This window comes from Lycium ferocissimum, chromosome 10 (genome assembly GCF_029784015.1).
Source record: "Lycium ferocissimum isolate CSIRO_LF1 chromosome 10, AGI_CSIRO_Lferr_CH_V1, whole genome shotgun sequence".
Taxonomy (NCBI): Eukaryota; Viridiplantae; Streptophyta; class Magnoliopsida; order Solanales; family Solanaceae; genus Lycium; species Lycium ferocissimum.
Window position 1 is genome coordinate 28,107,156 of NC_081351.1, and position 13,731 is coordinate 28,120,886.

General features: G+C 36.5%; 1 protein-coding gene across 1 annotated transcript; it reads left to right on the top strand.

Annotated features, from left to right (window-relative positions):
* Positions 1-2,567: 2,567 nt before the first annotated feature.
* LOC132033165 (coatomer subunit alpha-1-like) lies at positions 2,568-8,585 on the top strand. Its single transcript, XM_059423052.1, has 3 exons — positions 2,568-2,905; positions 4,259-4,753; positions 5,404-8,585. The coding sequence occupies exons 1-3, from the start codon at positions 2,698-2,700 to the stop codon at positions 8,355-8,357; spliced, it is 3,657 nt and encodes a 1,218-aa protein (XP_059279035.1). The 5' UTR covers positions 2,568-2,697; the 3' UTR covers positions 8,358-8,585.
* The last annotated feature ends 5,146 nt before the right edge of the window (positions 8,586-13,731 follow it).

Here is a 13,731-nt window from a genome sequence, read left to right on the forward strand (position 1 = left end):
CTTCCCAATTTTTATGAAAATTGTACCTTCAATTGTTTTTTTTAACGGAAAAGGGCCAAAATTACCCTTGAACTTTGAAAAATAGTTCGTTCATACCCTTCGTTATACTTTAGGGCCAATTATACCGCTACAGGTTAGCTTATTACGGAATCAATTATACCCTTCTGTGTAACTATTGCCACGTGGCATCATTCCAGCCCTTCAAAATTATTTTACCCACTAAAATAACTCAATCCGACCCAAAAAAAAAAAATTTCAGCAAAAATAATATGGATAATTTTTCCAGCAAAAAAATAATAATAATTTCGTTTTAGTTTGGGCTGAAAAAAAATAATTTAGTATTAGTGGGTAAAAAATTATTTGAGGGTAAAATAATTTTGAAGGTCTAGGATGATGCCACGTGGCAATAGTTACGAAGGAATATAATTGACCCCATAGTATAACCTGTAAGGATATATGGCCTAAAGTATAACGAAGGGTATGGATGAACTATTTTTCAAAGTTCAGGGGTAATTTTGGCCCTTTTCCGTTTTTTTAATAACATGTACTACATACTTGCAATTTTTATTTTTTTTTAGAACTGTCATTTTATTCATCTTCCAAATAGTACACTTTGATCTGAGGGAGTTTACAAAAAGTTACTCTACTCCCTAGTCCATATGTTAGATAGTCTAAGCTATCCCAATTCAAGGAGATGAGGTAAATGCACTTTTGAGCGTGGATACCAGAGTCAAACATTTATGCAATACTAAATATCCAGCCTATATCAAAAAAAACAAAAACAAAAAAACTAACCAAGCACAACTAAAAGATTGCCACCATTTAAGGTGGCTCCCAAAAAATTAGGCTTCTCTTTCGGTTAGAAATTCGAAAATATGACATATCCCATCTATCGACTACTGGTAGGCCTCTCACTTGCGTTGGAAGTTCTTCAAAAGTGTCATACAATTTGTTGCTGGCGAGTCATGGCTTAAAGAGGCTAACTTATCTGCTACCTTGTTAGACTCTCTAAAACAGTGTTGCAAGAAAATTTTGGGGCCCCCATAGTGATGGAGCCTAAAGCAGCTGCTTGAGCCGCCTTACCCTTGGGTCGGCTCTGTTGCAGTTCAAAATCTACCTTAAGTAGAGTTTGAATTTAAAACTCTGTCTTGCGATTTTTTTTTTGACTGAATGGAGGTTCGAACCCCGAAACCCATGAATTTTTAGGCGAACACAATAATTAAAGACCAACCATTTGAGGGACAAAAATGAAAGACTAGGCACATTCCGCGCAAAAAAATGCGGCCAAATAGTGCCAATTGACATCTTAAAATCTGGACTAAAAAACGAGAGGACGCAGCTCAAACGCCAGCCCATGGGCCATGGCCCATGGATCATCTTCGTCCCATATTATCCGTTGAAGGCTTGAAGCTGTGCCTTTTTGTCTTTCTGTTGGAAGAAACTCTGTGTAGCCTATTGTAACAAAATGATTTACTTTATTTGTATTTTGAAGTTTAAATTATATGTGGAAGGAAAATTAAACTCCCTTTCGTAAATTTATTTGTATTTTTGAAGTTTTAATTTATATAAGAAAGTACAAAGAAGTGCATATCTTACGATTGGAAGGAAAAAAATATCAAATGATCTCCCTTTTCTTATGGCTTAATTAAGTTCTTTGGTTCAGTGAGAAGGGAAAGAAAAGTTGATTTTATGATATAGGAGTTAGGGGCTTTTAATATTTTTTTATTGAAAAAAGGTCGACAAATGTCCAATAAAACCTTTTCATGTGAAGAAAATAAACAATTTCTAAAATGATTAATCTTCAAGAAAATGTGAAACTGATTATTAAAAAAAAATTGATGTAATTAGAGGTGCAAACTAATGGTTGCAATGTTTATCTTATATAGTAATATCTCAGGCATAAGGTTCTACTTTTACCAAATTGCTCCCCTCTTCTAACTTTATCTTGCATACAATTAACATGTAAAATAATTACTCTCCACAAATATTTACATCAAACTAATCAATATTAAAATTTACAATGGAAACATATGAAGTATCATTTAACTATGATTAAGTTAAATGTATGCACCAAAGACATATAATCTTTTATTCATTAATTTAGCATGAATATCTATATGAGTAAAATTTTGAGTTCTTAACATATTTCACCGCTTGGTCAAAAATAATTATATCCGCTAGTCAATATACAAAAAAACATCACACATGTATAAAATATGTATATTATCATCATTAATATACAAAAAAATATATATCCATCCGTTATTATTTTTAATGAGCGACTCTACAGTGTAAAAAATAACTATATATCTATCCTATTAAGGGGCTAATCACCCTAATTTTTACACTAAGAAAGTTAATAAAATGAAGTAAAAAATGGATGTTACAGGTCGGATCCATCATCCATCCAATAAAAAATCAAGTAGATCCACCAGCAATCGACTTTAATTCTATTTTCACCTTACTATATTATTTCTGTGTCTATGAAACTTCCGATCTACGCACCCTTTCTCTTCCCCAATTTCCACTAAACACACACAGATTAGACAACTTCCCTTAACATACGCACTCTCTCTTCACCGATCTTAATTCCAAATGCACTCTTCCTTTCAGATCTGACTTCAATTTCATCTCACAAAATTCACTTAGGGTTTCATATACATACCAAAATTAGTTTAGCATTTAATTTTGTGAAAGATGTTGACCAAGTTTGAAACGAAGAGTAATAGAGTGAAAGGACTGAGTTTTCATAGCAAAAGGCCATGGATCTTAGCTAGTCTTCATAGCGGTGTGATTCAGTTATGGGATTATCGTATGGGAACACTTATTGATCGATTTGATGAGCATGATGGACCCGTTCGTGGTGTTCATTTTCACAAGTCTCAGCCTCTTTTTGTATCTGGAGGTTTGATTTTTTTTTTTTTCATAGCTATTGATTTTATTATAGTGTGATGGAGTGTGGATCTAGTGATATGTGTTGATGAATACAGGTGTGATCTATGAAATGAAAATGTTATTTTTGTTGAATTAGGGAAATTCCTGAACTAAATTTGTTTATGCACTAGTTTGATAGCTTTTTTTTTTTTAGTTTATTTGATCGATGTGATCAATGGAGTGGCTAGTATATCATTGACATTGTGTTTTTTGTGTATCTGAAGTATTGTAGCATGATATGTGGTTTTATTACTGTTTCGGTTATGTGTTGATGAATACAGTTGTGATCTATGATATCAAAATGCTAACTTTGGCAAATTAGTGAAATTCTCGATGTGATTTTGTTTATTTACTAGTTTGGTGGCTTTTTGAAGTTTATTTGATCTATGTGATCAATGGTCTGGCTAATGTACACTATTTATATTGTGTTTTCTATATATCTGAAGTATTGTAGAATGATATGTGGTTTTATTACTGTTTCGGTTTTGTATATTCTAGATACAGGAGTGATCTCTGAAATCAAAATGCTACTTTTGCTGAATTAATGAAATTCCTGACCCGGAATTTGTTTATGCACTAGTTTGGTAGCTTTTTCTTTTATAGTTTATTTGATCTATGTGATCAATGGCGTGCCTAGTGTATATCATTCAAATTGTGTTTTCTATGTATCTGAATTATTGTAGCATGATATGTGGTTTTATTACTGTTTCTCTTTTGTATATTTTTGTATATTCTAGATCAGGTGGAATGCCCCGTGAATCATAGAAAATATAATATGTTCTCATTTTTAGTTTTGGTTAATCCTTCAACTTCTTTAGAGAAGGCATTATTAATACTTTTTTGACTGAAGGCTTGAATGGCGTTTTTGTTTGCACATAAGATATTCCGGATTAGTGTTTAATCAAAACAAATTATATGGAGTAATTTCATTCATTTTGTTTGCTTTTTTCTGTTTTTAGAAGGATAAAAGAATTCATGATACATTGTCAAAATCTAAAAGAACTGTGAGCTTCTCTGTACATTCATAGCACAAATTTTATAATGTCCATATATATATTGATGATTGGTAAATGTTATGGATGTGCTGTATAGTGCTGCAAGTGCTGCTGCGTTAACAAATTTATCTATCATCACTAAGGCAAATAAATCTAAGTAAATAAGTAAATAAATGAAGACAAAGCATATATTTTACAGAATGGCAAGTCATTGTTCTCATCTTTGATTTACTTGTAACATCTCTAAGTTAATATGTCTTTGTGCACTTGCTTAATTGAAATTTTGTATTCGACTTTTCGTAGTATATTTAAACACTTTTTCGCTGCAGGTGATGACTACAAGATAAAGGTCTGGAATTATAAGCTGCATCGGTGCTTATTTACTCTGCTTGGACATCTTGATTATATTCGCACTGTCCAATTTCATCATGAATATCCCTGGATTGTCAGTGCAAGTGATGATCAGACAATCAGGATATGGAACTGGCAGTCTCGCACTTGTATTTCTGTCTTGACTGGGCACAACCATTATGTGATGTGTGCCTTATTTCATCCCAAAGAGGACTTGGTTGTCTCTGCATCTTTGGATCAGACTGTTCGGGTCTGGGATATTGGTGCCCTAAGGAAGAAAACTGTTTCTCCTGCTGATGACATCTTGCGCTTGAGCCAGATGAATACAGACTTCTTTGGTGGAGTAGATGCTGTTGTGAAGTACGTCTTGGAGGGTCATGATCGAGGTGTTAACTGGGCTTCATTTCATCCTACACTGCCCCTAATTGTGTCTGGTGCGGATGATCGCCAGGTGAAAATCTGGCGGATGAATGGTATGCTCTGAAATCTTGAAGTTTGTTTTTGCGCACCAGCCATCAATGTTTTCTCACATATCTGTTGAACCTTTAGCACTAAATTTACACAATTGATTGTTAACATAATTTTTTAAAAACCATAAATGTTTCAGTTTGCTATTTGACTTATATACTGCTATATATCGTATTAGCTATAATAAGAGCTTTTTGGTTGTCCACTTGGCCAGAGATCTTCAAATTTGTATAACTTCTTGTTAGATAGCACGAAAAAATTTGTCAACTAGCAACTCCTTATTCAGCTGAATCCGTCTGTAACCCTGCTATGTCTGAGCTAATGAGCGGTAGCAGCTTGCGTTTATCTCTAAAACTAGGTGAAGCTAATTAGTAATTAGGCTCATGCTGAACTGTAGTTTCTTGGTACCCATAAAGAGATGAATGTTTTTTCTTAATTGTTTTATGCTCAGGAGAACCATACGTTTAAACTCAAGCCTTTCTCTACTCTTGGAGAAGAATGTTCACCTTGAATTAAATTGATAGAAAACAGGTGCTGCTTCACATTGGATTAGACTCTCTGCTGGTAGAACTATGAATATTTTAATGCGTTTGTTGATCTGCTAGGGTCATTATGATGAGCCTATACACTGCTAATGTTGTTTTGATATTTCCAGATACAAAGGCTTGGGAGGTGGACACATTGAGAGGCCATATGAACAATGTATCTTGTGTTTTGTTCCATGCAAGGCAAGATATTATTGTTTCAAATTCAGAGGATAAGAGCATTCGAGTGTGGGATGCTACAAAAAGGACTGGTCTTCAGACTTTCCGCAGGGAGCATGACAGATTCTGGATCCTTGCAGCTCATCCTGAGATGAATCTTCTAGCAGCTGGTCATGACAGTGGGATGATAGTGTTCAAGTTGGAGAGAGAACGCCCAGCTTTTTCTGTGAGCGGTGATTCTTTGTTTTATGTGAAGGATCGTTTTCTCCGTGTGTATGAGTATTCAACTCAGAAGGAGAATCAGTTGATACCAATTAGAAGGCCTGGTTCAAACAGTCTGAACCAAGGTCCACGAACACTTTCTTACAGTCCTACCGAGAATGCTATTTTGATCTGTTCGGATGTGGATGGGGGCTCCTATGAACTATACATTATACCTAAAGATAGTTATGGTAGGGGTGATACTGTTCAAGATGCAAAAAGGGGAAGTGGAGGGTCAGCAGTTTTTGTTGCTCGGAACAGGTTTGCAGTGCTTGAGAAGAGCACTAATCAAGTCCTGGTCAAAAATCTGAAAAATGAAATTGTTAAGAAAAGCCCTCTTCCTACTGTTACTGATGCAATATTTTATGCCGGCACAGGAAACTTACTGTGCCGGGCAGAGGACAGAGTTGTTATCTTTGATCTGCAGCAGAGAATTGTTCTAGGAGAGCTGCAGACTCCTTTCATCCGGTACGTCGTGTGGTCATCTGACATGGAAAGTGTCGCTTTGCTTAGCAAGCATTCCATAGTAATAGCTGATAAGAAGCTTGTGCACCGTTGCACTCTTCATGAGACAATTCGTGTCAAGAGTGGTGCCTGGGATGACAATGGGGTCTTCATTTATACAACACTTACCCACATCAAGTACTGCCTTCCCAATGGCGATAGTGGAATCATCAAAACCTTAGATGTCCCAGTCTACATTTCTAAGATATATGGGAACACCATCTTTTGCTTGGATCGAGATGGGAAAAACCGTCCTATTATTATTGATTCAACTGAATATATCTTCAAGCTGGCCCTGCTTAGAAAGAGATATGACCAGGTTATGAGTATGATAAGAAACTCCGAGCTTTGTGGTCAAGCCATGATTGCCTATTTGCAGCAGAAGGGTTTCCCTGAGGTTGCTCTTCATTTTGTCAAGGATGAGCTTACTCGTTTCAACTTAGCACTTGAAAGTGGCAACATTGAGATAGCTCTTGAATCTGCTAAGAAGCTTGATGAGAAAGATCATTGGTATAGGCTTGGGGTGGAGGCCCTTCGGCAGGGTAATGCAGGTATTGTTGAATATGCCTACCAGAAGACGAAGAACTTTGAGAGGCTCTCTTTCCTTTATCTAATAACAGGAAACGTGGATAAGTTATCAAAAATGATGAAAATTGCTGAGGTGAAAAATGAAGTTATGGGTCAATTCCACGACGCCTTGTACCTTGGTGATGTTCGTGAGCGTGTTAAGATTTTGGAGAATGCTGGTCATCTTCCCCTTGCATATGTCACTGCTAATGTCCACGGGCTCAAGGATACTGCTGAGCGTCTTGCAGAAGAACTGGGTGGTAATGTTCCATCACTGCCAAAGGAGAAGAAAGCATCTCTCTTGCAGCCCCCAACTCCCATTTTGGGTGGGGGAGACTGGCCTCTACTGATGGTCACAAAAGGGATATTTGAAGGTGGTTTGGATGCTACAGCCAGGGGTGGACATGAGGAGTATGAAGAGGCTGCAGATGCTGATTGGGGTGAGTCACTAGATATTGGTGAGGTGGAAAACCTGCAGAATGGGGATATCAGTATGGTGCTGGAGGATGAAGAAGGAAAAGAAGAAAATGACGAGGAAGGAGGATGGGATCTTGAGGATTTGGATCTGCCACCTGATACTGACACACCAAAGTCTGCTTCCAATGCTCGCTCTTCTGTGTTTGTCACCCCAACCCCTGGCATGCCTGTCAGCCAGATTTGGGTCCAAAAATCATCTCTTGCTGCGGAACATGCAGCTGCTGGCAATTTCGATACTGCTATGCGGTTGCTGAGCCGGCAATTAGGTATTAGGAACTTTTCTCCTTTAAAACCATTGTTTATTGATCTTCATATGGGAAGCCACACATATCTGCGTGCCTTCTCCTCGGCACCAGTTATCTCTTTGGCAATTGAGAGAGGTTGGAGTGAGTCCGCTAGCCCCAATGTGCGGGGTCCACCTGCCCTTATCTTCAATTTTGGTCAGCTGGAAGAAAAAATTAAAGCTGCTTATAGGGCCACAACTGCCGGGAAATTCTCTGATGCCCTTAGATTATTCCTTAGCATTCTTCACACCATTCCCCTGATTGTGGTTGAGTCAAGACGAGATGTGGATGAGATCAAGGAATTGATTATCATAGTGAAGGAGTACGTTTTAGGTTTGCAGATGGAGGTTAAGAGGAAGGAATTGAAAGATGACCCTGTTCGTCAGCAGGAGTTGGCTGCCTACTTCACACACTGTAATCTGCAGCTTCCACACTTGAGACTCGCGTTGCAGAATGCTATGACTATTTGCTTTAAGGCAGGCAATAATAGCTCAGCTGCCAACTTTGCTAGGAGGGTGTTGGAGACAAATCCAACGAATGAAAGCCTAGCCAAAAAAGCTCGCCAGGTTCTTCAAGCAGCTGAGAAAAATATGAAAGATGCTACACAGTTGAATTATGACTTCAGAAATCCTTTTGTGGTCTGTGGAGCAACATATGTCCCGATATACAGAGGCCAGAAGGACGTCACTTGCCCTTATTGTGGTACTCATTTTGTTCCATCCCAGCAAGGACAGCTTTGTACTGTTTGTGATCTTGCAGTTGTAGGAGCAGATGCGTCTGGCTTACTTTGCTCACCTTCACAAGTCAGATAATTTCAGTTTTTTCAAATCAGCTCTTTTGGCCATCAGTCAGAAGCTTCCGGTTCTACATTAGAAGTTAGGGATGAGTCTTGACAGACCTGCTTTTCATCGGATTGTACCTCTGGTTTATATTTGTTTTGATTTTTGCAATAGTTTTATGAACTTAATTGCCCTTTATCAGTTTTATGGTTACAATTTTGATTGTAATAAAGCATCATGTAAGATTTTTTCTTGGACCAATTCTTTGAAGCGTGTTCACCTAGTCTCTAACAAGTCATGAGTGGTAAAGCCCTGGGGATTTAGAACTTTTGGATTGCCTTTCGTAGTTTGACCTGAAAGGCTGAAACTGAAGCTCGAGACAAATATGAACTTTGGTGCAGAATTTGAGTATTGCCAAGTCGTAATCACCCGTTTCTTTCATTTCATTTTGGTGCATCATTGCTACTTTTGACGTAAATCAGAGCTCACATGAACGCAGTTGTAATTAAATTTTACGTTAAATATTCTTGTTAGATGAGGAAAGGGATCTAACCTCTTCAGCTGTGTAAGGGATCCGATTTGCTACTATTTGTACACCTAGCTGTTGGCTGTGTTTGTGCATTTCTTTTATGGAAGAATAGTTTTGCACTTTCAGAGATAAGGACGTCTTCTATTCTATGGAATTGAATTTTGTTAGTGGTAGAAATGGACTAATTGTGATCGTTAGTATTTCATTGGCCTCTCAGTGCGGCTAATTTTACCGTCCAATAGCCATAGATAGCCCAAAAAAACACAGTTCGATACTTCAATGTATTCATTTGACGTGGTTAAACTATTAGTTAATTTCCAGGAGCTGACTAGCCAATGAATTTATCAGCACTGTCATGGTCGATTCAGATCAATTTTTAAAACGTTGAGATTCTGATTCCATAAACAAAAATAACTAAAATGAATAATTCATATGTATGCAAATATAAAGACAATGCAAAATAGGCTTCGTTTGGGCCAACAAGTTTAAGCCCATATTCACCTTGAATGGACTGTGTCCTTATCTGGATCTGGGCTCATCATTCACCAACTCAGTCTTCTCTTATTTGTTTACATTCAATTTTCGTATTATGAGGGGTTCAATTCTTTTTTTTTTTTTTGGGGTGGGGGGTGATTTACTTTTATATAACAACAGCGCAGAGAGAAAAAAGTTGGTAATATGGAAAAAGGGTAAGTTGTTATAAAATAATAAAATTAAAATGCAAGAGAACATATATATGAAAGTGACTTGAAGATTGATATGATTTCTTTCACTTCTGTGTTGCTTTAATAGGACATGAGTGGTCCTATTTATAGGAAAACTTATTTAGTAATACATTTGGTTTCACCAACTAAAAGATGACTAACATTTGGTGATCACTAACTAAAAGATAACTTACTGTGGTGATCACTAACTAAAAGATAACTTACTTCGGTGATCACTAACTAAAAGATAACTTACTTTGGTGATCACCAAAGTACTTGAATGATACATGGACATTCACTATTAAATATTATTTACAACACTCCCCCTTGAATGTCCATTAATAGATAACGTGGCTCGTTAAAACCTTACTACGAAAAACCCTGCGGGAAAAAGTTCTAGTGAAGGAAAAAGAGTACACATATCTAGTAATACGCTTTGATACCTGCCTCATTAAAAACCTTACCAGGAAAACCCAATTGGGACAAAAACCTTGGTTAAGGGAAAAAGAGTGCAGCGCGTATTTTACTCCCCCTGATCAAAACTTCACTTGCTGTATCGCAGACGACGCATTCCAATTTTGTATCTCAGCTTCTCAAATGTTGAGGTTGGAATGTTTCAATGGACAAATTCGCCATGTTATCAATCGAGCGAATTTATTGAATATTTATTTCACCTTCTGTTGAAGATTGTGTCTGAAAAAGAAATCTAACAAAATGCTTTATCCTATCTCCTTTGATATATCCTTCTTTCAAGTGAGCTATGCAAGCTTCGTTTAATATTATTGGAATCTTCATCTCCAAATAAATATCGCATGATTGCAGAATGTGCTGAGCTATTGATATCAGCCAGATACATTCCTGACTTGCTTCTAAATACATTCCTGACTTGCTTTAAAAGTTGTTGATATCCTGGCGGACTTGAATAAGTATAATTGATTGTCATGTAGAACGTCATATTATGGCAACATCCTCACATGTTGACATAATTTGTTTGAGATCTAACTTTATAGAGATCATATGAATGTCCTGCATTTCATAACCAACAAATCTTGATAATATTGGTTAGAATCAATAAATTCATATCATTATTTGATTCATCCTGATGTCTCCACGAATAAAAGTGAGGCTATATCTTGCCTGCATATCAATAAAAGCATTATCTCAGGGATAGTGATACCATGATACGTTAGCGCATCAATTGCACTAAGACATGGTACTTTCTAACCATTTCCGTGAGATCCAAAATTGATCTTTCTTTATGTTAAGCGATCTTACAGCCATTGGGGTACTCAATGGAATCGCTTTAAGGCCTTTTCAAGCCTTTAAGAATTTTCTTATAAACTTCACCGTCTAGCTAGACATGAAAATATTTCAGTACACGCATTCAAGTTTTTCATGTACTGCCAGACTGTATAAAACCTCATTGCATCTACCACAGGAAAACACATCTCCGTACAATAATCTCAGGACTTTTGCGAAAAACCTTTATACCACAAGGCATGAGCCGTAATTTATATCTTCCGGATTAATAATTCATTTCACTTTTCGCTCAAAAGTTTCTTTATACCCCACTGACATTATATCTTCAAATGTTTGGACTATTGATCCAAAATATTTCATATTTACCATGTGAAATCAAATATACTTTAATTACGTATTTTCATTTGCCCAATCATCTATCTGTCCATATTTCTTGACAGATTTGAATTCAAGATCCTCGTTATCATTTATAATGTTGAGGGCTACATGATATCAAAGATGCCGTCGACGGTCATTTGATATCGGTTCCCATGCGACATAGCTTATTAAGATCTCTTCATTTTTCATCATTTTCAGGTACTTGAACATTTCCCAAGGTTTCATGAAGTGTTATGTCGTGGTGCTTTTTTAAAGCACTTGCCTCATTATTATGTCCATTTTGATCGTTTGCTACTCTCCTTCTTCAAGGAGATTCGCCTTTGGAACCGATTGGTCTATCCTTCAAGGATTTTAATTCTAGTAGGAGCATTTGTAGCTGGAATATGATTTTCACTTTGTTCAGGAAATGCGTCTGGCAGCTAACTTGAATTATATTTTAAACGAGGATAATTCATTATATATAATTTATTTATTTTTCCAGCTGCTTATTATCTCTCCCCCTAATGTTAGGAAATCTAACATTTACCCTCAATCTTACTTGAGGACCCATTTTTGTGCGTTATGGTGGAGCAATTGAATCATATACCACACATTCACATTTTAGATGGGAATTATTTGGTTCCTGACCTTGAACCAATGGTGATGGGGGAACCTTATTAGCTTGATGCATATAAGCAGCTACATATTAAATAACACATCTCATACCATTATATATAATTTATTTAAAATTCCCCTAATGTTGGGAGATTTGTTCTCATAACCAATTGTTTAGTTATGGTGGAGCAATTGAATCATTGAACCAATGGTGATGGGGGCATAGCTTGATTTATAAGCTAAGCCAACTTGGATAGTTCATAACCAATTGTTTAGCTATAATTAGGCATCCGATTTTACCTTTAAACCAAGCATTATCAATATAATTTCATAGTTTGGAACCATGCTCTTAATTTAACAATTTGAGCAAATAACCTTGCAAAAAAAAATCAAACTGCAAGTTGATACCAAATACATATGTGACCATAACATAGATGCATCTATTAAAATCATATAATAGCAAACGGCCCACATGGCAAGTGAACGGGCCCATATTCACCTTTTTGTGTTCCAGAATTATTGAGGGATTCAATTGTTACACCTCGCATTTTGTGCGTAGTCGGAAAAATTGGAAACTATTCGGAATGGTAAGAAATAAGGCTTTAATTGGATCCTACTTAAGGTGCATGTGATGTTTAAGGAAATATGGACGCGGAAATATTAGGAAAGGTTAAGGGCAAATTTGGAATCTTGTAAATTAGTTCCGTGAACTTTCAAAAGCGACCCATCGTCAATTGGGCTCAAGAAATTAAATGAAAAATTTGGCCCAAAGAAAAGAGGGTGGCCGGCCATGAAAGGCTTGGCCCAAGCCCTTGATGTTGGTCATGTGCTATGCCATGTGACCAACTAAATGATTATAAGAAAGAGGGAGGCTTCAAGAAAATTCAAGAAACAAAAAAAAATAAAAAATTGGAAGAACCTCTCCAAGAGAGCTCTCGGCCGAACAGTGGAAAAAGAAAGAAAAAAAATTTCCAAGTCCTCTAATCTTGTTCCAAAATTATTCTCTTGTAGTAGTTATACTAATTCAAGACCCCTCTACAACTTGGTATCGTTGTTTCGGAAGATAGACCTTTGGTTTAGTTGGTTGGACGATTTGGTGGATTGAAGAAGTTTGAAGAGTAAGGTAAGAATTCATCCTTTTTAATGGTGTTTTGAAGGTTTGTTTGCGTAGTAGTGCATGTAAACGAGTAGAACATATAGAAATATGGAAGTTTGCATGCCGGAAGTGGGTGTGGCCGATTATATGTAGACTAGGTATGTTGAATTTTATGTCATATTATAGTTGTGGTTATTGTGAAACTTGTATTGGAAATGAAAGTCGGACAAAAATGGAATGAAGTTGGAAAAAGGTATGTGGCCGTGAGATGTATGGTGATGAACAATGATGAATTTATTTTGTTTAATATGTTAGTTGCATCGTTGTGATCTTTATAATGTGAATGGAGGTTTAACGATATAAGTTTGGCATTAGAATGGCCTATACGTTGTTATAAGAAGATATGTGTTCTAACGTAGTTATGATGGAATTATGGAAATGTATTGTTAAAGTGTTGGTTGTGATTGTTGTTAATAAATTTGAAAGAAGATAATGTGTTATGAATATGTTCGTTGAAGAATGGAAGTTTCGGGCGAGTTATGGTTTCGGTGGAAAGTTTGTATATTTTGCGAATAATATGAAAAGTTATGTGTAATGCCTCCAAATGATGTTGGAATGGTCTTGATGATTAATGAGTATGAAAATATTGAAATTGGTTTGGAAATGTGAAATTAGTTTGGAAGTTGTCGCGTTATGTAGAAAGACGACTCTTTGTGTTCATAAGCGATTCTAGTTGATGATTGATGTTGTTGGTTTGGTTGTTGTTGGTATTTGAGCCGAGTTAAATTCTCGGGGCGTCATATTTATAAAGGAGGTGCTGCCGAAATTTTGTTAGACAAGAATTTG